The sequence below is a fragment of the Myotis lucifugus genome, unplaced genomic scaffold (assembly GCF_000147115.1).
Source record: "Myotis lucifugus unplaced genomic scaffold, Myoluc2.0 scaffold_11, whole genome shotgun sequence".
NCBI lineage: Eukaryota > Metazoa > Chordata > Mammalia > Chiroptera > Vespertilionidae > Myotis > Myotis lucifugus.
The window spans coordinates 3,888,112-3,913,039 of NW_005871059.1; the positions used below are offsets into that span (position 1 = coordinate 3,888,112).

General features: G+C 37.3%; 1 protein-coding gene across 1 annotated transcript in view; it reads right to left on the reverse strand.

Moving 5' to 3' along the window:
* The window catches only part of FRK (fyn related Src family tyrosine kinase), an 85,837-nt gene that overhangs the window by 1,707 nt on the left and 59,202 nt on the right, over positions 1 to 24,928 (reverse strand). Inside the window, exons 3-6 of the mRNA XM_006084377.3 lie at positions 13,978 to 14,141; positions 12,128 to 12,296; positions 6,813 to 6,971; positions 1,216 to 1,397 (exon numbers count right to left, since the gene is read on the reverse strand). Of these exons, the coding sequence (XP_006084439.2) occupies positions 1,216 to 1,397; positions 6,813 to 6,971; positions 12,128 to 12,296; positions 13,978 to 14,141 (674 nt within the window). The remainder of the gene's footprint in view (positions 1 to 1,215; positions 1,398 to 6,812; positions 6,972 to 12,127; positions 12,297 to 13,977; positions 14,142 to 24,928) is intronic.

Genomic DNA, 24,928 nt, shown 5'->3' on the forward strand with positions numbered 1-24,928 from the left:
ACACTCCAGCACCCCCACACCGTCACAATCAGACCCCCCCCCACCGCCTCCCCTGCGGAGGCGATCCATCACGAGAAGCCCCGCGAACCCCCAACCCGGAGGTGCAGCAATAGGTGGAGGAGGAGGAGGAGGAGGAGGAGAAGGAGAAGGAGAAGGAGAAGGAGAAGGAGAAGGAGAAGGAGAAGGAGAAGGAGAAGGAGAAGGAGAAGGAGAAGGAGGAGAAGAAAAACAACACTGAATAGTATATAGTCTATATCAATGTCTTTTGGACCAGGAATTAAAAAGCCCATGATTGCTGGCAGCGTGAATATTACTCTGGCATAAAGTGAGCAAAAGTAGGTCAGGTAACTGTACCAAGTGTGCTGCTCTTAATAAGGGAAATAGAGGCAGAAAAAGGCTACCAGTACTGAAAAATACATCATTAATTCAACTACAAACTTAATTATATACTCTCCCATCTGGTTAATCATTATTTCCTCTATTTCTTTCTCCTTGGTGAAGAATTATAAACAGGAGGTAGTTTGTCTGTAAGGCCCTAGGCCAGTGATGGTGAACCTTTTGAGCTCGGCATGTCAGCATTTTGAAAAACCCTAACTTAACTCTGGTGCCATATCACATATAAAAATTTTTTGATATTTGCAACCATAATAAAACAAAGATTTATATTTTTGATATTTATTTTATATGTTTAAATGCCATTTAACAAAGAAAAATCAACCGAAAAAATGAGTTCGCGTGTCACCTCTGACACGCGTGTCATAGGTTCGCCATCACTGCCCTAGGCTATTAAAGTGTTCTATGGACCACAGAGAAACTTGGAGAAACATTGTCTTAAAGAATAACATCCCTGGCTGGTTGCTCAGTGGTTAGAGCATCAGCCCACAGACCGAAGGGTTGAAAGGTCGATTTCCAGTCCTCGGTTGCAGGTTCAATCCCTGACCCAGGTTCAGCATGAGCGGGAACCAACCAATTAATGCTTCTCTCTCTCTCTCTCTCTCTCTCTCTCTCTCTCTCTCTCTCTCTCTCTCTCCTCTCTCTCTCTCTCTCTCTCGTACCACCTCCCTTCCACTCTCTCTAAAAATCAATGGAAAAAATATCCTCACTCCTCAGGTGAGTATTTTTTTAAAAAAGAATAACAGTAAATCTATTAGTCTACTGGTCTGTTAGGATTTTGACCCATTACAAAAAAACTAATTAACACAAAAGCAAATTCACCTTAAAAACTCTTGCAAGTCCAAAATCTGCCACTTTGTAGATATTATGTTCACCCACAAGGACATTTCTGGCAGCCAGGTCTCTATGGATGTAGTTCTGGGACTCCAGATAGGCCATTCCAGAGGCAACTTGTGTTGCCATGTCGACCTGTTGAGTCAGATTGATTTTTGATCCACCATCATCTAGGCAATAAAAGAAAAGATTTATTTTGGGAAACATTTAAACTATTGAAGTAAATTCTGAGAATCTTGATGAAATGAGCTCTCCATGGGATTAAGTACCATAGCACTGATCTGTTGAGCAAAAATATATATAATCACATAAAAGTTTTTGTTTCCTGTAACGGGTTAATAAGGCAATAATTTTCAGAATCCAAACGCAATCCAAGGCTGCAGTCTGCTCTTCCCTGAATGAGTGTTACACAGAGAAAGAAACAATAATATCACATGATCCAAGCAGCTATAAAGATCTGAAAGAGTCCAAGTTTTGCCATTTTCCATACCTCACATCACTGTCTCATCTCCTCATGGAAATTGTTACTTGGTCACCTCAGGATGTCTTTCAAATATTGCATAGTTTGTTTTAGTCTTTGAACTTGTAAAACGATGCTAATTTGAATGGCTAGGCTGATGAAAAGCTCTCATCCTTCCATCACATTGTACTCAAGAACTAGCTCACTAATAGAGGTTGGTGTTATTTTGTGATGACTTTGTGAAATGGGACCAGCCATACCTGGGTAGTATTTTGCTGCCACACTCTTAGTAGATGTGTTCAGCTTTCTGAATAATTTACAAACTGTCGTATAAATCTAAACCATCATTATCCCCGACTGAATAAGCCAAATATTGTGAAAAATGTGTGGGATTCATGGTCCAGAGTCTTAGGCACAGCTCCTGACTTGAGAGGCAACTATAGTGCAGGGGTTTAAAAGACTGGTGTGAAGCCAGAGTGCCAGAATTTGGATGAGGGCTCTACCTCACATTTCTGTCCTGCCCATGGGTAAGCTGCATCACACTCCTATGCCTCATCTCTCATCTACATAGCGATAACTGTTGTTAAAATGAGAATTAAAATGAGTTAAGACATGTAAAGCACTTAAAACCATGCCTGGCACCTAGAAAGAACTCAGTAAACCCCACCTATTCTTGTTATCATTGCTGCTGCCTAATCAGAATTAAAGAGTTTAGCATTTGCAAAGCTAGAGGTGCATGTGGATTATCCAAATTTAAACGCCTAAAAGAAAACAAGCAGATCAGTTTAGAGTTCTGGGGAAAGCAGGCAGCTAGAGATAATGATTTAACAGTCACAGTTCATGAGTGAGAGTTAAACATTAAAAGTGAAACATTAAAAATAAAAAAAATTGCTTGAAAGCAACATGAGAAACAGCAACATTTAGAGTGCGAAAAAGAGTCACCACCATTGTCAAAGTCTACAAATAAGTCCAGCAAGATAGGGACTAAATATAATAACTAGGGGAGTCATTGGTGACTTTGGTGGCAGGAAAAGCTGTTTCACTGGAGATGGAGTATAAGGGGTTGAGGGCTGGATGGGAGCTGAGGACATGGTGACATCCCTCTTGAGCACCCTAAAGTCAGGGACTCCAGAGAAACTTCCATTCACACAAACAGCAACAAGTTATATAGTTGTATTCAGTTAAAGGATATCTCAGTGAAAACATTCCTGTCTCCTTCAGTCCACTTAAGTGAACTGTCAATGAAATGATGAGCAACGTGCTAAGATTTGATTTATTTTTTTAAGAAAACAACCTAACCTATGTCAGATCTATAAGTATTTATTGGAAAGAAAACAAGCCCAACTAAACTAGAAAATAATGCAGATAGTTATCCTCTTCAAAATTTCAGTAAGAAATACCTGCATCAATTATCCTCAATGCTGAAGTCTTTTGACAAGCCTCTCCCATTTTGGAGAAATTTATTGCAAAAAATATTCAGCTAAGCTTAGGGATTATAAAGATGGCTCTATAGAAAAATGCGTATGTTATTTCAACTATCAAATACAACATCTAATCCTATTACAGTGGACATAAAAAGGTTTTCACTGACAGGCACAATAGAGAAGGAAATTGAGTAATAACAAATTTCCTACCCTGAAAAAGTGTAGTGGCCTAGAACTGCCTAACTCAACCTCAGAACACACTTCAAATAAAATGGCCAGATGTCAAAACTGATATAAAGGTTCACAGACATGTGACAATTTGCATCTGTAGCAAGAAAATATTTTCAATTATGTTCCTGCACTCAGGAGTCTCTCATCTTAATATTTATCATTATAGGCTATTTAAGAGTAGAAATTTCATTATAAGATCACATGTCGAATTTAAGTCCTCTTGATTGGGAAGGGATTGTCTACAATAAGCATATCTTCACTACTCCTCCTTACTGTTAACTAGCCTGGTGAATGGCAGCCTTGGTAAACTTGACCTCATGTGCCAACAGGGCTCATGCTTAGCCCCGAGTAAGACACATTAACAAGCCACAGAAATTCTCAATGCCAAGGGAGTCTGCAGGGTAATAAGTGGGTCTTTTCAAGCTGATACTAAGAGCCTCAAAACAAGCTTGACCCCAAGTCAATCTTATTAGGTTCAGAATAGCCCCAACTTAATCTATCCATGAATTTATCCATTCAGTCAGTCTGTACATTAAGTAGTGCACACCATTTATAGTTGTTCTAGCACTAAAACAAAAGTCTCTGCTCCCATGGAATTATACTTTAGAAGATACTAAAAATAAGCTACATAAATGTCATGTAGTATAGTTAACAGCTAAATGAAAAAAACAAAAAGCAGAAAAGAGGAATATAAAGAGTCAATAGAGGGAGATTAAATTTTAGAATGTACAGGGTGATCGGTGAAGGACTCACCATAATGGGGATGTCTGAAGATCTTTCAGGAAGATTTTCAGAAAGGAAGGAAGTGGACTATGTGGATAGGTAATGGGAAACAATTTCAGATCTAAAAAGCAGCAAGTGTGAAGCACCTGAAACAAAGCACATCTGGAAGATTGGGAGATTAGCAAAGAGGGCAGTGTAGCTGACACAGAGTGAACAAGGGGCAAGTTGTGGGAGATGTGGGCAGAGAGGTAATGGAGAACCAGGTCACTCAGTACGTTATGGGTTATAGAGAGTAGAACCAATAGGAGTCACTGAAAATTTTGAGCTGAGGAGGAACATGATCTGACTTACATTTTAACAGGATTTCTCCAGCTACTATAATGAGAAGAGATGAAGGGTTCAAGAACCAAAAGAGGGAGTCCAGTTAAGAAGCTACTGCAGAACCCAGGAGAGAATTGATGACGGCTTGGACCAGAGTGGGAATATTGAGAAGTAGTAATATTCTGGACATATTTGGAAAGCAAGACAATAGAATTTGCTGGTTGGTTAGACATGGGATGTGAGAAGAAGTAGAAATGAGTCCAAGATATTAGGTCCAATTGTTGACATTGTCAAAGAAAGAAAACCACAAGAGTAGCAGATTACTGGGAATAAACAAGATCAGTTTGGGACATGTTTAAAAATGTCTAATAGACATAGGTAGTAGGGCTGTTCACATACATTTATTTTTGTCTCCATTCAAACACCTTAGATAATCACACTCCCCTACTCTATTTGACTTGATTAGGCCAAGTGAAGAGGACACGAAAAGTCACCTCTGTCACTCAGGGTCAAAAACTTTAAGAGCCAGAATAAGATTAGTCCTATCCCCTGCCCCTGGCAAGGTGATCAAAAGAGCTGAGGCACCAGTCAGTCTATTTTGTACATGTATCATAGACAAAAGAAACACTTGTTAAGTCTGTGGGACTTGAAGGGTGCTCCTTACTGCATCATACCTACATTATTTAGACTGACACTGCAGTTAGGTAGAGAAGTTAAGAAGGCAGTTGGATATATGATTCTGAAGTAATGAAGAGATATATATTGGGGAATTTTTCATACATAAATGTTACTAAATAATGCAACTGGCTGGGATTAGCAAGGGATATGGCAAAAGAGTTGTGAAAAGTTCTAAGATTTTGAGAAGACATGAGAGAGATCATATAAATTGAGAAGAACCAGCAAGAAGCATAGGAGGAAAAGCCATTGAGTGAAGTGTCCTGAAGGAAGTGCTTCCAGAGGAGATAGTGTCCACCAAAGAAAGTACTGATAATTAGTCTGAGGATTAGAAATTGACTGTTAGACTTAACACTGTGAATGTTGTAAGTGACCTTGACAAAGTATTTTTGTTAACGATGAACCAAAATGGCTCCCGTATGTTTGTCCCTGGGAATAAGGAAAAAGGTTCATTGGTTAAACTTAGTCTTTCTATAGTGCACAACATATTCTGATGCTGTTAAATTTTATATATTTATCCAAGGGAGCTAGCATGTTTTTGCTTGTAATAGCATTTAACAGGCCTTATGTTCTTGGTTCTTCTAATCTAGTTTTGCAACTTAATATTACTAGCTTCACCTGAAATAAGAGAATACTTGTATCTTTCTGTTATCTTCATCATATCATTCTCATCTCCCTTTACCTCTTTATACATTATGTCAATCCCACTCTAACATTTTGAAAAGTATAGAAAATTCTTTTTTTAAGTATGAATTACAGTTGACCCTGGAACAACATGGGTTTAAACTGCACAGGTCCCTGGGTTTTTGTTGTTGTTTCCCAGTAAATACCTGTACTGTTTTTGATCTGCAGTTGGGAGCCCACAGATGCAGAGGGCCAACTGGATGCATTGATCTATGCCATTTTATATGGGGGACTTAAGCATCCATGAATCCTTATGTCTGCATGGGGTCCTAAAACCAAGCTTCTATGGCTACTGAGGGATAATTATAATAATTAACTTCGAGGGGGTCAAAAGTTATACACGAATTTTCAATTGTGTGGGGGGTCAGCACCATAACCACACATTGTTCAAAAGTCAACAGTATTCTCTCAGTTCTTGATCTCAACTACTTTGAACATCTCATTTTAAGGCTTACTATATTGTTGCTTATGAAAGTTTTCATTAATAAACATCCAAGCTTTACAATGCCCTTAAGTCTTCTCTGACTATAGGAAGCAGATGTAAAAATAAAGCAATAGCATATTTCTGCTTTTTAGTACAAAAATTATAATATTGCCTAACAGTGAAAGTATTTTAAACACAAACAACTACAACTTAATCAAACACTGGCAAAGAAAAAAAATGAGGCTACTTCTACCTCTCTTTCTCTGAAAATATTTTATATCCCCTAATTCTGAGCCATAGAAAAATCTTGGTCCATGACTGATAATGTTCAATTAGTTATTATAGGAAAGAAAGGATGACGCAAAACATCTATTCTTCAATTTTCCACATTACATTTAAGTACTTCGATGTGTCTATTGTGAACACTTTGTTCTCCCACTACATAAATATTTTCCTTCCTTTGAGTACACAGTATATATTCTATTAAAGAATAGTTGGGCAATTCAATGTGAAGACATTCATTCTCACCGATATACACATAGTAAATATCCTTTGGGTTATAGAAAGCTTGCTAAATTGACATTTATAGGACTTGCTAAACAAAATTACGCTCTTTTTTCCTTTTATTAAGTCTTTAGCTTACTTCGGAGATATTCTAGCAGACTTCCATGTCTCATCAACTCTGTAATAATATAAATTGGATCTTCTAAAGTGCAAACAGCATAAAGCTGGATAAGCTTTGGATGTCTTAGGTTCTTCATTATCTGAGCCTCCCTCAGGAAGTCATTTGGATCCATTGAACCTGAAACAAGAAGAGGGAGAAATCACTTTAAGTTATTGAAGCTTCCCTATCCTCCCAGCAGCCTGGTGGGAATCACCAAGATTGCTTCCTGCCTTTCAGTAAAGTAAGAGCATTGGTGTCACAAATCTTCAGATTTATCAAAGAAGAGAATCAGTTCAGCCAAAGCAACCTAATACTGGATGTATTGGTGCATCAGGGTGTGCAGTTTATGTGTTATGACCTGTAGCTGAAGAAAGGTTGATTCAGGTCCATGTGAAAAATAAAGAAAAAAGGAGAGACTGACAGTCTGATAGATAAAACAAGGCAGGCATCTTCAGAACACAAAGAGAAGACATTCTGTTAACATGAATACTGGAGAACACTGAGTATTTTGGGCCCAGGATCCGGGGAAGACTGATAGCTTCCCTGTCCTTGGTACCCATTATAGGAACAGGTGGTTAACAATCCTAAAGCAATGACATTTGCCTGTATTTATGTCTTTATTTCTGTAGGAGCATATGGTATAGACCAGGGGTCCTCAAACTTTTTAAACAGGGGGCCAGTTCACTGTCCCTCAGACCGTTGGAGGGCCGGACTATAGTTAAAACAAAAACTATGAACAAATTCCTATGCACACTGCACATATCTTATTTTGAAGTAAAAAAAAACAAAACTGGAACAAATACAATTGTTGTATTTGCATGTGGCCCGCGGGCCATAGTTTGAGGACCCCTGGTATAGACCAAGTAGAAAATATTCAAAGGCCACTCCCAAAATTTAGTATTTCTTCCATCAGTCATTTGTGTCTAAGTTGAAACTGATATTCAACATTTTCTTCTATATTAATATTTCCACAGTTAGAGTCTTAATATCATGATCATATGATAAGGGATACAGTATTGGGGCCTATTCTGAAGACTCATCTACAATTAATTGCATTTAAATGGCTCAACTTTGACTCACCATGCAAAGTACCAAGTAGCTACCATCAAATAAAATCTGAGAGGAAGAGGATACCTGGAGTTTACATTTCATCAGTAACTTTTAAATCTTTAACTTCTTGTGGGATATGATGTTTCAGAGGGATTACTGTAAGTGAATAAATACTATAATTTCACACCTCAGTATTCACTATGGATAGTGCAAATATTTCCACTGATGCTCAAAGAGACTGTTTCACTCATCATCGTCTCATGTTGAAGATTTCACAACTGATATTTGAACTGAGGCCTGGAGATAAGCTCTGACATTCTAAGGTAATAAATACTCTGACCTGTTTACTAATGTGAAGTTAAGAAGAGTTACATGTGACCTGCAGATCATTTCACATGAAGCATTTAGGCCATCTATCCATTGATATGCCCTTTGAAAGTCCAGAAGTTCAGAACCCAGGCTCAATTAAACTCAATTCTGAACAAATCCTGGCTCACTGTGTGATCTTTAGTAAGTTACCAAACATCTCTGAACTTCAGTTTCTCCATCTGTAAAATGTGGCTAATCATCTCACTGACATCATAAAATGATTATCAGGATAATAACAATGCCTGACACATACTAGTATGTATTTAATGACTCTTGACCATTATTTGTATGATTAGAAATAGCATACACTGGGGTAAACTAACCAAATCAACTGTATGTATTTTTCACAGGCTGAGGAGGGGAAAGGGTAAGGACTTTAAGAAGGAAGATAGGGGAAATGGCCTATTCTCTTTTCCATCACATTTTGCTGAGCTTCCTCAGTTCCATCCACACCATTTGCTTGCCCTATATAATCAAGTACTATTAAAATCTTGAATCATAGTGGCAAAATGAAGCTGAATATAAAAGAGACACTCAAACCATAATAAAGGACTTTGTTCTTGGTTGTTACAACTAGATTGGCCTATGATCAGATACAGATATAGTGGGATACTTCCCACCCCCCAAAAATGAATCTGATTTATGGAGTTCCCAGTGATAGCAGAAATTATGATCATCATTCAGACAACTTAGATATACAATGTGTTTCTATGCGGATGCTTTGGTTGGGCATCAGATTCATGGAATACAAGACACCCACATCAGTGCCAAATCAGACTGTCCACAATAGCTGAAACCACTGTATGTCAGGAGCCGCTGCAGGTGAGGGCTGGCTGCACTGGTTATAGCTGACCAGCTGCACAGCAAAGGAGACCCGATCTCAACTCCGCTTGTAATGCAACATTAAATATTAATTTCTGCCTGTCAAAGCTACTGTGGGAGTTGATTTCAGGCTCGTCTTTATTGCATAGTAGTCTGCTAAGCAATAAATAGCTGCTGAGATTGATTAATGGCCCCAGTGAAGTGAAGACATTTAACCAATCACCGAAGCTGTTTGCTGCTATTAGACTGTAAATCAATAATAATTATTCCTGTTGGAGAGAAAAGTATTGCGGCACATTTTTTGATATAAGAAATCTGATTTTTTTTTGTTCTTTTTTGAGGAGGTCTTCTTTGAAGAGCAATGTTCAGATGGATAGCTAGCTGCTTCTTTTTGGAAAAGCATTAGATTGGACATTAAAGTTTACTGTCAATTATCAACAAAATTAGGATTCAAAATCATCAACACACAGTGACTGTGAAAAATCTCAGGTACTGGAACAGGTCTCCCTCCCTCACCTGGAGTACTGGCATGGCATCTGGCCACTTAAAAGTGCTTCTGCATTGTTCTCTGTTGGCAGGGGTAAGTGGCAAGGCTGGGCTTCTGCACTGGCGAATTTGTATACCAGTGGACCTTGAAGCTAACATTTATTAAGAATTCACTGCAGATATTTGATGTAAATTTACTCAATTTATCCTTATAAAATCCTATGAAGTAGGAACTGACATAATTTCCACTTCGGATGAGGAGGTTCAAAAAGTTGAATAAATTGTCCAAACTCATACAGGGCAGAGTCACGTTAGGACTCAGGTATGTCCTACACCAAACTTTATGCTCTTAACTATTATAACAGAGGGTCTCACACTTACTCAGTTCGTGGCACACTCGCTGTCTCAGTACATTTTTCACAATGCTCCTAAGCCAAAATGAATACCTAACAGTCCTATTAATTACTCGGTTACATGCAAACAACTTAAGATGTACTTGTATCCTAACAAAATTAATTTTTAAAATTGTATTCTTAACTACAATTAATTACTAAAGGAATGCATGCAACTACTGGGCAGTGCACAATTTCTCAGTTCTTGGAAGCAGATAAAACACTGCTACCTACATATCCTGTTCCACATTGATTTTTGTGTGGATCTTGCATTTGATCACAGCAAACACCAAAAACCTGGTTTGATGTCAGCAAAAGGAATATAACATGATCTAATGCTGAAGCTGCAAATTATCTTACGGTGTAGCAGTTTGTGCAGTATTTGAGATGTTCACCTCAAAACTTTTAAATCCAATCCTTGGTCAGTTTGGAACAATAGTGCTTACAAGACTGCTAGCCAGCAGCATCCAGGTGCTCAAGTGCTGCCACCTGGTGGCTTTCTGAACTTCTAAGAATTCTGGACTAGGTATATAATGGAGGTCCCACAGAGAATTATATTCTAGCTTTTGGTTACTATTCTTTCCCGTTATTAGAAGTAGATATGCGGCTACTACAGCAACATTTCACTTTCATAGAATGTCACTTCCTTGGGGTGTGATGCAATAGGAGTAGATGTGAGTTCAAATTCTAGCTGCCTTTTACTGACTGTTATTATTATAGTTTTATTATTATTATAGTTTTGATTGGTTGTGTACTATAAATCAGACAATATGTAAAGCATTGCCACTAATGACTTAATTTAATCTTCATAGCAACCCTGCTAGGTTGACCTTAACTCTATTAACTCTATTTTGCAAATGATAACACTGAGGCTTGGAGTGATTTAAAAATTTCCTCAATAAAAACGAAACCCTCGGGGTGTTCCTGGTGAGAATGCAGACTGGTGCAGCCACAGTATGGAGTTTCCTCATAAAACAAAAAATGGAACTTCCATTTGACCCAGTGATCCCACTTCTAGGAATATATCCCAAGAAACTAGAAACACCAATCAGAAAGGATATATGTACCCCTATGTTCATAGCAGCACAATTTACCATAGCTAAGATTTGGAAACAGCCGAAGTGCCCATCAGCAGATGAGTGAATTAAAAAACTGTGATACATCTACACAATGGAATACTATGCTGTAGCAAAAAAGAAGAAATTCTTACCATTTGCAACAGCATGGATGGAACTGGAGAGCATTATGCTAAGTGAAATAAGTCAGTCAGAGAAAGATAAATATCACATGATCTCACTCATTTATGGAATATAATGAACAACATAAACTAATGAACAAAAACAGATCCAGAGACAGAGAAGCAATGATCAGACCGTCAAACCTCAGAGGGAAGGCAGGGGAGGGTGGGGGAAGGGGGAGAGATCAACCAAAGGACTTGTATGCATGCATATAAGCCTAACCAATGGACACAGACAACAACGGGGTGAGGGCATGAGGGGGGGGCAAGGGGGCAATAAGGACACATATGTAATACCTTAATCAATTAAGAGAAAGAAATGAAAAAATGTCCTTAATATTGTATGACAATTAAGTCTTAGGAAAGTTATTTAATCTGTCTCAATTCTCCTACCTCATTTTTAAAATAAAGAACATAATGTCTGGCTGGATAAATACTGATTTTAGTATACTTTCAATTTTCACTACAGGGAAAAAGAAGATAGAGGAAAAAATAGTTCCTACATTTTCAAATACGAGCTCTTTAGATGGACCATTTTGTCTTTTGACCATACGCAACAAGTGTAAAAGAAAATAATCATTCCCTGAAATAACTCCAAGTTTCCACTGATGTAAGTATGTTCCATAAATGAGCATTTTTAACTACACCTAGGAGAAAAGGGGAGGAGGAACACTGGAGGGTTGGTCCCTAACCCTAGACAAAAGATGCCTATTGAAATCTTACATGGGGGACATATTAAGACTTAGCTGATCCAGGGAGCATGGTCTTGCCCTACAGTCTAAGCCTTGGCCCTGGGTTACAGTCACCTGGACCAGAGAGTGATTACAACACTTGCTTGATGTCTGCATGGGCCGCCCTGTGACCTCTTGGACAGCGGCAAGTTGAACTTATAAAAATCAACATATGCCATTGAAGCTTTGACGTTCTCATTTTCTTACCTGGTTTTAACGTTTTTACTGCTACTGGAGTAGTATTGTTCCAGAGGCCTTCCCACACTTCGCCAAACTGACCGGATCCTAATCGCTTCAGAAGTTGCACAGACTTGCGGTCTATCTCCCACTGGTCCACAGTTTTATATGACAAATCAAAAGGAGCTGGCACTTGTATCTGTATCATGGAATAATAAGAATATTTGTAAGAAAAAAAGATTTAACAATTTTTTGAATGAAAGTAATAGTCCATGTCCTTTTTTAAAAAGACCATTTTAATAAAAAAACACAAAATATTATAAATTGTATTCTAATTGCTTTAAAATAAAAAGCAGTTGTGGAAGAATCTATATACTAGTAATTACTTCTTCAAGCTGTGTGCTAACTCAGGCACCTGCTGTCCATCTGTCCCACCCCACCCCCAATTCCTCCCTCACATGGGTCTGGAATGATTTCCCTCTGCCCCTTTGCCTAGCTAAATTTTAAGGCCAAATTGAAGTTTCCACCTCATTCACAATTACTTCCCAAACTCTTTGGCCCATAGCATTTACTACATGTATCACATATTTTTGCATAATTAAAATTTTCACCTTTTTTGAAATTCATTTATTTGTTCATTCATCCATTTACTTGTCCACTTAATAAATAAATATTTCAGCTAGGTTCCATTCTGTAACCAAAAAGGCCAGGCACTGCTCTCCTAGAATCCATAGTCTAGTTTACCTTCTACCACCCGGTGCTTCTCCGTAAACCCTTTTCCCCACTGGATTTAACAATATTGGTCAAACTGAGTATTTTGTAAGCTATATCTTTGGGTATAAGCTATATATTGAGTATTTTATAAGCTATATCTTTGTATGTTTTGGATATAAGCTGTATCTTTGGAAGCTTTTCTTAGCAAATGCTTAGATACTATTGTGGGGTCATTCCTATACTATCTAAGATGTACATACACCAAAATTGCATATTAACTTGGAAGAATTTAACTCAACGTATTCTATACATACTATATAAAATTCTTCAGCTTCTACTATCCATAAAATTCTGATCAGGTGTCACCATGCTTTCATCAGTCATCCAGGTATAAACCACAGTGCTGGCTACCCCACTGACAGTACGTGAGACCTGGGCTCTGAGGAGAAGCTGAGGGCTTGCCCCACCACAGCACATGACCACTGCATAACTTTAAATACATTTAGGTAAAACAAGCCAACAACTAAATGATGATGGATGTAGACAAGTCTATAAGTGTTATCTCCTCCCACGAAACAGCTTAGGTCAAACAATCAAACTGTTAGAACAATTAGTTTAATGATATCTATATGTAGACAACTCATCCAGATAATTAACCTACTAATTTCATATTAATATTCCTGAATGCAGATCTAAGTAGGAATTATATTCTGGCACTTTTTTTCTTTCCAGCCATATCATTAAGTGCTCCAATGGCAGGATACCATATTAATTTCTTAGTGCAAAGGATGAATATTTTCTGTCTTCAGTGATTGCTCTAGGTCAAGGGTTAGCAAACTTTTTCTGAAAAGAATAAGATAGTAAATATTTTAGGCTTTGTGGCTCATACAGTCTCTATTGCAATTACTAAACTCTGCTATTACAGTAAAAAAGCAAAGAGAATTTGTAAATAAATGAGCATGTCTATGTTCCCATAAAATTCACTAACAAAAGTAAGTGTGAGACAGTATTGGCACATGGGCCATAGTCTACCTATCCATGCCTTAGGTAACCAAATGACCTTTTTTTTTTTTTTCTGAACTGATGAATCACATGAAAAATATTCAGTACCTTAAGGGGAAAAGTTAACTTCAAAAATAAATGAACACAGCTTGAAAGCATTTTACCTTTAAGCATGGTTTCCCCAGCTTGACACACAGGCCATCGCTTGTCTTGGTGTAGTGTCTCACGAATTCATTCAGCGTGGTAAAGGTTCTTATCCGAGTAAGGCAAAAGCCCCCTTCATCCAGTCTTCTGATTTTGTAGTGTTTCACGACCCTTTCAACTAAAACTGGAACCCAAAATAAGTCCCGTTAATAACTTCTTGCCAAAGCCAAGCAGATTTACTTATTTTGTGGTGATAGTTTGAATGTACGGAATAAAATTTTCACAAATTCTACTTATTTATCAACTTTGTTTCAGAAAATACTTCAGCATATTTACAAAGGACATACAGCAGAATAAAAAAAAAGAGTTGTGAAATGATAACTTAAAGGAAATACAGGATAAAAATAACAGAGTGAGGCTAGCCCTAGAAAACTGCACCGCGGCATAATATATTTGACTAAAACATGCCATACAATTGATTCTATCATTCTGGCAATGCGAAGAGGAAACATTATCAGTTTCAGAAATTGCAGCATTGATAAGATAAAATCATAAAAGGTGTTTGAAAATAGTTCAACTCTTCTTGATACAAAGACCAGGAAGAATTTTCTCCCATGAAATCCTATAACATGGACACTGAAATAGACTATTCAGTGTCCTCAGTACTATCAGACAATAATATACAAAATTTTGCAGGGCCATTCATTCTCTATCTCTCAATACAGGCTGATATGCCCTAGCACATTTCAATAAAAGCAATTCCCCGGGGCCTAAAATGACACAGTCTATGTATACAATTTTCCAGCCGTTTTGCTTATCTCAGGGATAAGTCCTATAGCATTGAGGAATAGACCACTTGCCCTTTTGAAGTCACCTGACTTGCAGTGAATATTCTGTTGCTTTTGCTTTCCACTAACCATTGTCCTCTCTTCTAGCAATGGCACCCCAATATTCCTTGAAGAATCAATGCTCCTCTAAGAGCATGTGGTCCAAGGGGACCTGGTGCCAACCCTGAGCCAAGGAAGGCAGTCAGAGCCAAGAAGACTGAATTCCAGGACTTATATTAGAGAGCTCTAGAAATACAGGAAGAAATTTGTTACCGTTGTTGTCTTGTTGCTGTTCCTGTTTAACTGCTGGGAGTTTGGAACTATCAGAAAAATTCTTCCCCCTCCAGGGAAAGAGGTAAGTTGCCTAAGAAGAGAAGCTGTCCAAGTGGAAAAACAGAGTCTTGATAGGAAATGTGAAGCTTGACCCCTGGGGCCAGCCAAGCCTGGCTTATCAGCTATGAGGTCAATTAATTTCCTAATTTTGGTTTTCTGCACTTGTATTAAAAATATTTACTGATGCTCTTCATAGCTACCCATTCACTTAGCAAAGTTATTGGTAAGTATTGAGCAGCATTTACCAGGAATAGAGATAGTGTGAATTCCTTGCTAAATATTGAAACGCATGCTTTATTAATCAGTCAAGTTGGAGCAATGCTTTCATGAACGGAAAGAAGACTGAGAAGACATCTCAATCCACGTACAGAGGTTACAGAGGGTTACTGAGGGTATGTCAAAGGCTCGGACAATATTTTCCTGGAAAAGTTATTGGTGTACACAGAAGAGCTATAATTTAAAAAAAAAGACAATGTCAAGCATTGACAAGGAAGCGAATAACTAGAATTATCTCTCTCCACACAGTGGATAAAACTGTAATTTTTACAATCACTTTGGAAAACTATTTGTCATGATCTACTAAAGTTCAACATAACCAGACCTGTAATGTAGTAATTCCACTCTTAAGTATATAATAAACAAAAATACACAATATATTCATCAAAACGCATATATAAGAATGTTTTTAGTGGCATTTTTGTCAGAACCTAACGCTGGGAACAATCTAAATGTCCATCAACTATAGAATGGACTAATATAAATTGTTTATATTTGTCCAGTGGAATACTATAAAGATATGTAAATATACAGATAACAATAACATGAATGAATCTCACAAACACAAAATTATGATTCCATTATTTAAAAATGTAAAAAGAGCAAAACTGTTGATATTAAGAGTCAGACTGGGGTGTTGGGGACATTCTATTTCTTGACTGGGTGCTGGGTACATGAGTATATTCATTTTGTGAATGTATACCAGACTAAACTTTTTTTTTTTTAATACAGAGGGAAAGAGTATATTTAGCTTCTCCAAAAGCAATACAAATTCTTAAATTACAATATTTAGGTATCTGGAACACTTACTTGTACTCTCTGTGTCAAATTACCATTCCCACTGATTATGACTTTGGGACAATGTTAATTGGCCTGTAAAATCATCACTAAATAAAAGAGTTTTATTAAGACACAGAGCTAAGTACGTCGCAGATTCCTATGTATGGATTAAAAGGTTAACAATATATCAAAGAGAGCGGTAAACAATATTAGCCCAAATTTATTTCTCCACAAAGTAATAAAAATATTAGCAGTAGAAAGGTAGCTAAATATAAAATATATCTGCAGTTTATATAAATTATTGCTCTGAATATTCAATCTTTGCCATCCATCGAAAGAAAAGTGAGCAAATGATAGTTGAGATGTCTAGTTAGCCAATAGGTCTATAATTAGAAATGATAAAAAGCAATAAAAAAAATCCCCATATTTAAACAAGATGAACAATATCTGGTTCCAAATTGACTACATGGGAGTTAAGCATAAACTTAGCAATTCCTTTTTAGTGCACCACTGAAGACCTAATGATTTCCAAGCTAGACACTAAAGCCAATAGATGGCTGAAGAGTCAAAATACTCCTTGTGATATTCTTAAAAAGGTATGCAAATCACAATGATTGATATTGATTATAAAGAAAGCCTAATAAATGTTTGCCAACTATTTGCAGATAAAGATTTAAACCCTCAGTTGTAAAAACCAGTTCTGTCTAATACATCCAGAGTTGTCAAGCACAATAAAAGTAATTGTGTTTAACCAAAAAGATGGGGAGATGGGAGACCCATATTACAATTTAACTTTATATGACCAAAACATGTCAGTCTCGCTGGTCCTCAGCTTCTTCGTCAAGAGTAGGCTTTGAGAAATCTTCACATTTCCAAATGTTTCCACCTTAGTGTTCCAACATTTATTTTTTTAAATTTATATTTACTGTTGAAAGTATTACAGATGTCCCCTTTGTTTATTTGTGTGGTTTTTTTTATTTTTTCCCATTGACCCCCTCCACACCATACTAATGGCTGTTGCTTCTTCTCTCTAAATTCCTATTTCTTTTTTTATTCCCTTTCACAATACTTAGTTCTCACTTTGGAGCCTTGAACACCACTTGAAAGCTTTTCCTACGCATCTTCCCATAAGGTTTCAATTTAAATCCCCAGAACCAGACTTCCCCACCCACCTTATGGAATATACCCCTCCCCAGCTCCTGTTTAATGGCATATATATATTTATAATAACCTATTATGGCATTCATCTCAGTAGAGGTGGTTCCGTGAAGGACAGAGGCTCTGCTGTCTTAATCCAGAGCTTGGCACAGAGTAACAACTAACATAAACATCTGCTAGATGCATGAATGATGTCACTGACTCTGGGATTTGAAGTGAAATATAAGCTTTTGAAATGTCAACTGCAAAATTAAATAGGTAATTACATAAATACTTTCAGGACAAGATTTCCTTGGAATTTTATTTGTAAAGGGAGGAAAATGAACTTAGCTCCAGGATATAAAGACTATTAGAGTACAGTCATTCATGGTTATAGCCAATTTCTTAATTTTTTGCAACATAACACAGAAATAACTGTTTCATCTATTATTGACAGTGAGGGTATTTCTATGTGGTTCATTCAAGTTTTCAATCTAAACAAGATTGAAAGGTTTATGTAATTGAAAAATTAGACCACAGAAGCTATATGAAGGAAATTCAATACAGTGTAGTCAGGATGGAGGCACTTTTAATATTGTATTCCTGAGTAATCAAATCCAAATTATATGATTGTTTTTTAAAAGTGGTTTTAATTTGTTAGTAGTGAATCCACACATTTGTATTGACATTCCAAATAAAGATTGAATTCAGGGGTCTCAGAACTAGGGAGAAATAAATGTCCTATTCCTTTTTTGGTTCACTGTAACCTTTATTATTGAACCAACCTACTCCAAGTTCTAGAGACCAGAAGTGAATAATAATACTTGTGCCATTCTTATTGTGAATTACTATGGGTTCAAATTAGTTAAGCATTTTAGTAGCTCAACTGCAAAAAATATAAGGCTAACTATAAAATATAATGGAATCACCCATCAAAAACTCAGTAGAATCATGATTGAATGAACTGAGCTAAAAGGCCAAGCACCCTGAGTTTGCTTCTTGACTCTCATTTATGCTCTTTGACCTAGGGGTAAATGTTTCACCTGTCAACTGACTAATTTACCTGAACATATCCAAGAAGAGTACAATAAAGGTTTGTTGAATGCTTAAAGAAATAAACTATTTCTGCTCATAAACTTCTATAAGGACCCAGACCCAAGTCACCTGATTATCCAGAGCAACTGCTTCTGGGGGAATTCATGTGTTATCAATAGAGTGTTGAGATTTTAGTCCAATTTTCAGATGCAAATGCTTTTTCAAGTAGTCAAAGGTTGACATAGAAGCCCAGCTTTCTCCTATGGTGAGATCTTATGTTACATTGTCTCTCATGGTAGAAACGGGTTTGTCTACCACTGCACAAAGGAGTGCTGTGAGATTTCATCAAATAGAAATTTCGAAGTCCTGTCCTCATTCTACCACACCACTAACATATTATTCAGAACATATTAAATCATTATGAAATCCAAGATATTCCAAACTTAGATTTTTTTAAGACAGAACTTCCAGAAATTAATTTTTGAATACAATATGTATAGAGTCTGTGTCTGAATCACTCAAAGACAACCTAGTACACTCAATGAAAAATATCAATATAACAAGGAGTTTGGCATTTTATAGATAAACAAATGGTTAACTGAGCTAGTTTTCATTTTCTGACTAGTCCTCTGGGATCATTTGGGCATAGCTGTATTCCTACTAACTGATAATAACCTGGTCCTATACTGAGTAAAACGATTTGACTTAGATGATTGAGCAAAGTGTTGACAATCAAGAATTTACTGCCCTAATCTTGTCTGCCAGGGATTTGTTCTTTGACCTTAGGCAAGAAATTTCATTTCAGTTTCCTTATCTAGAGAATGAGACTAATGATCTTATCTACATATCCCCACAGGGATAGTTTGAATGTCATCATTCACAAAGGATGATAGAGATATCTAAATGTCCAATGTGTGAGTGCTACATTGGAATATCAGCATTAACAAATAGCACTGTCATCAAAAGAGAGCCATATCCAAAGTAAAATTCTCCACTCTGATGAACAATAATGGCTACATAACATAGTAGCCACCAAACATGTGAAGTGAAGAAATTACTATTAATTCTGTGTAAGAGAACTTCTGCACTTAACTCCTCTGGAAGGTTTATTTGTACTTTCTTTTTTTATTGATTTAAGAGAGGAAGGGAGAGGAAGGGAGAGATAGACCATCAATGATGAGACAGAATCATTGATTGGCTGCTGGGGAAATTAGCCCGCAACCCGGGAATGTGCCCTGACAGAAAATCAAACTATGACCTCCTGGTTCACAGGTCAACGCTCAACCATTGAGCAACACTGGCTTGTTTGTACTTTTTAAAACTATTACAAAAATAATCATGATAACTCCTACCATACCACTGCTTCAGAAATCATGTTAGGGTGGGTCTATGCCCATAAATAAATAACATTTAATTGAGTTTTTATATTGCATCTCCCCTTAAAACAGAATTCAAGGCACACACATGTCATGCATTTCATTCTGTAGCAAATAGAGCAGGATGCTAGTCTGCGCAGTTTTGAAAGAAGAAAGTACATCTGTCTTAAAATATTGAAGTGTATCAGGTTGAAGAGTTGTTCTCTCCTTTTCTGGGGGAAAAAAAAAAGAAATTCACTAAAACCAAAGGGAACAAACAGAACTATTTTTATGCATACAACTCAGTGAGTCCCCTAGAGCTCCTGCCTCCCTGCTAGGTATATTCAGAGTGCTGTGGACATCAGTCAGTAAGCTTGACTATTAAACTGGTAGGTTGAGTGAAGTGAAGACTATTAAGAGAATGTCTAAGTTAGGTGAGTCAAAAAACTTACTTAAAAAGCTCTTTGAGGAAACATCTGAAAATTCTCATGACCTGAAGTCTTCCAGGATTATTACTGGTCTGGGAGACCTTCACAGTCAAAGATGAAGGTTTTACACACAAAAATAGACGATCTCTTCTAGATATTACACACAAAATAGACTACCTCTTCTAGATATTATATAGCATAGACATCATGAGTTTTATCCATATATCTATGCAAATAGTAATGATATTTTTGAGGAAAATGTTGTCTAAAAAATCATTATAAAAATAGAACAAACCCATATGAGAGCTGGTTCTTAAATTTTCAGACTCGAATTTCAACTGTATTGTCTATATATGAGAGCTTAAGAAGATGAGTATCTCTTTAACAATACATAATTGTACATCAGTATTTTGTCAGATAATTTAATAGAAAAGTGTCTCCCACAGTCTCACAGGAAAATTGCCTTTGCAGCATCTGCTATTGCAGAGAAAGTCCCTGAGAAACAATTTGACTATTTCTCTCAGGATTCTAACTTCTCACTCAATATTAGACCTGCAATAAATCACCAGGAATTTACTCACTTGGATTATATTACTATATATTAGCTCAGTTTCCTGCAGAAAATCTTTCACTGGGTTAAGATTTAATGCGACATGAGAGCCAGTGCTTCTGCTTTTCAAAACTTACCCTAAGGGAATATTCCAAATATTTACATGCATTTATTTAGTTATTTCCCTGCTTTGTTCCAACAAGATCCAGAGACTTGCATAAATTATCAAACATTTTTAAAAATTTAAATAAGTGGGTGAAGGAACTGGGACAAAAGGGAAGGAGAGCATTATGACTCCAGGAATACCACTGCTGTGCTTCAGGTGAGGTATTCTTTAAATTCCAGTCATGTTTGCTAGATGTGGGCCAAAGATTTGGCTCTCTGCATTTCTGGAGCTCATAGCCATGAGGGAAACACATTCAGTTCCCTGATTCCCTGAAGAAAAATATTAACAAACTGTTACTCAAAAAAAAAAAAAAGCAGCAACACTCTTCCTGGTATTGAAATGAGAAAAACATTTCTCATGTAGGTCCTCATAAAGAAAACAGAAAATGCACTGAGAAATACCATCATCAACATTCTAACTATACCAACACACTGCAAAGGGCTGGTCCTTATAATGTCCATTAATGTGGCTCATTTCCAACAAAAAAATTTAAGGAAAGCATTTGTATGAGAAACTAAACAGAGTTAATCATCCAAAATAGGAAAAGCCATATGTATAAAGATGTTCACTGCAGTATTTTTATAGCTTTAAATGACTGTTAAATTATAACAAATCTGAAAATTGGTAGTTAGAAATATAATCATAAAATTATGGAGTAACAAGAAAAAAAACACATAATGTGTTAAGTGAAATAAGTGGGATACAGAATTAAGAGAATAATAGAATTGCAAACACGAGGATACATCTGGCAGCTCACATGTCCTGAGCTCACAAGCTGAGATTGCTTGTAAAAATATAACTGCGTAAGGGCAAAGATGATTAAATTTGACAACATGAAAATAGCTGCGTTAGATTGGCAGATTTGTGAGTATTTTACTCTCTGTTTTCCAAAACAATTGTGATAAAAGTATAGTGACTTTAAAATAAGAATACATGCATACTGCGTCTAGCTTTGTTTAGAGAGGAAACATAAGAACTAACTACCTGAACTGGTTTGGCTCAGTGGATAGTACATCAGCCTGCGGACTGAAGGGTCCTAGGTTCAATTCCGGCCAAGGGCATGTACCTTGGTTGCGAGCACATCCCCAGTAGGGAGTGTGCAGGAGGCAGTTGAATCGATGTTTTTCTCTCATAGATGTTTCTAACTCTCTATCCCTCTCCATCTCCCTTCCTCTCTGTAAAAAATCAATAAAATATATTTTTAAAAAAAGAATTAACCACCTAAGACAATGTCCACACTATTATGATACTTGACAGTCCTTATGGAAAGCTCCCATGAACTCATTTCTCTTTGAAATCACGATGCATCTCTTCTTCCATTAGCCCATGAGACACACTGTTCCCCTTTCCGCCTTGTCTGGCAGAGAACCCCAGCTAACCTGACTTCTAAACTGTGACAATTACCTCCTATTACAGGCTCAGCAAGATCAATTTCTCAGTTCTTTTTCATCGGTTTTGTCTTTTTTTTATGTTTACCTTTATTTTATACTCTTTCGGCAATGTAAGCCAACCTAAAATCTTTTGTAGAATAAATAAACACCTGCACAAATGAAATAAGTAATCAAGTGAAATGACACATCTACTAAGCATAAAAAGAATTTCTAATGAAATGAACGCAACAGTGGAATAGCCTCTGGGGTTTCTGTTTGCGGGAGGTTTGACACTCCTCTCAGGAGCTTCAAATTTGGAAAAAGTCCTCAGAAAGAGCAATTGCAGACTAAACAGTCTTTGCAAATTCTACTATTTTGTCAAGAATATGATATGTGAACAACCAGGAAGTTTAAAGATAATTTAGTCTAAATCCTTCTTTTACTAAAGCATAGAGGTCTGAACTAAACTGCTGGTTGCTTGCAGGTCTGGAATCCCCATCCAGCCATCTAGGGTGTCATATGAATGACAGTAGGAACAGTAGAAACCTTTGACCACTTATTTCCTCTTTTCTGTTTTTTACAGAAATTTACTAATTTCTTGGTAGATGTCTGAATGCCATCTTCCTCTCCCTCTAAAATTTCTCCCCTAACTCTCAAAGAGGCTCCCCTGAATTCCTCTCCATCTCCCCACCCAGTTTTAGTAATTAGTAGACATGTTAAACAGAGTGAACATGGACGTCATTGAGAAATGTAATGTATTATCATTAAAATACCTTGAAATCTATCTTTATCTTCCTATGAAAATACAATGCACTTTTTGTGTATTAGGTAATTTATATTCCTAGCAGAATATAGTCTCCTTCCATGTTTTTCATTGTTTCTTACATATGCAAGACAACTATTTGCTCATTATTCATTTGTATTTCCAAAAGCAGATAGCTCTTATTCTTTGAAATTTCTTCATATTGAATGAGAACCCATGATATGAGATATGTTCCTACTTTTTATTTCAGACAAATATTAAATGAAGGTTATACAGGGCAACCTCTGTCTCTTTAGAATAAGTTTCATTATCACTCAGTGAAAACATAGTTCAGGTCATGTTCAAGTAAACACTTTACATAAAGACAAGCCATCTCTTAGGCCCAGCCTATACCTCAAAGGTTGGCCAACCATCTTCCTAATGACTCTTATTAGTTCAGGGGTGAATCAGGTGAACAACTGTGAATACTCAGCATGATCCATCACTACTCCCAGAAAAACAGTTCAAAGCACATGTTCCAGTGCAAGATGGGCCAACACCTCTAACAGTCTGAGCAAAAGGTAAGCATTCTTTATGAAATAATATAAAAGCAATTGGATTTTTATTGAGCCCCTGCCTTAAGCAAGCCCTGTGCTAAGTGCTTTTTTATGTGATATTTTCTTTAATCCTCATAATAACCCTGTGGGATATGGATATTATTTTCATCATTTTACAGAGGAGAAACTAAAATGTGTAGAGAGATTAAGTCATTTGTCCCTGGATACAAAGCAGTTAAATATTAGTGCTATGATTCAAAACCAGGCAATGAGACTCAGAATCCCACACTCTCAACCCTTCCACCCAGTGGCTCCTTCTATTGCCGAACAGCAAATAGTTTTAGGCAGCTCTCACAGGGCACTGATCACAGCTCTGGAAGCAAGTCGACTTATTGCTATTATCTATAATAATAAAAACACAATATGCTAATTAGACTGGACATCCTTCAGGACGACATTCCGGAAAAAGCCAGGGCTGCAAGGAAAGTCCAGGTCTCGGATGCCAGAGGGAAGCCGGTGCCAGCAGCCAGGGGAAGGAAGGCCTACTCTTGCACAAATTTCATGCATCAGGCCTCTAGTTTCATAATAAAGTGATGATTAATAGCAGACAAAGCTGTTCCTGCAACTGACACCTTTTAAAGGGAAACAGAGGTTGAACACTCCCTCCTGGAAACATTTGACTCCATCTAATACCATTATTCTACTTTTCTTCTTACTACTTCTCAGGCTTTTCTGCCTCCGTCTGCTCCTTCCGTATTGGTTCTGACCTGGGAAATCATAATCTCTTACAACTGTTACTGGCTGTATTGCCAGTTTCCGATGACTGTAATGAACGGGGATGACTCCCAGCCTCTGTCTGCGATGCAGCCCTCACTCTTGCCTTCTACATCCCTGCAGGCACCTACCTCAGAGGGACCAAGTCAAAGTTTTATGTGTGTTTTTAATCCTCACCTGAGGATATTTTTTCCATTGATATTTTAGAGAAAATGGAAGAGAGAGGGAAAGATAGAGAGAAATAGCGATGTGATAGAAACACATCACACATGGATTGGTTGCTTCCTGCAGGAGCCCCAAGGGCCCAGGCTGGGGAGGAGCCTGTAATCAAGGTATGTGCCCTAGACCAGAATCAAACCCAGGGCCCTTTGGTACGCAGGCCAGTGCTCTCTCCACTGAGCCAAACTGGCTAGGGCCCAAGTCAAAATTTTAATTCACATTATCTTATTCCCTGAGTTTTCCTCCCAGCTTAAATATGATGTCTCAGTGAGTGAAACTAACATCCTGAAATCCAGTCAGTAAAGTAAGAGAGTTGAGGACACTCCTCTATTCTTCTCTCTTCTTGACATCTCATCTCTGACTAAGCATTGTGTCCTACCATATGTACTACTCCCCGCCCTCACCTTGTGGAGGGTCCCCTC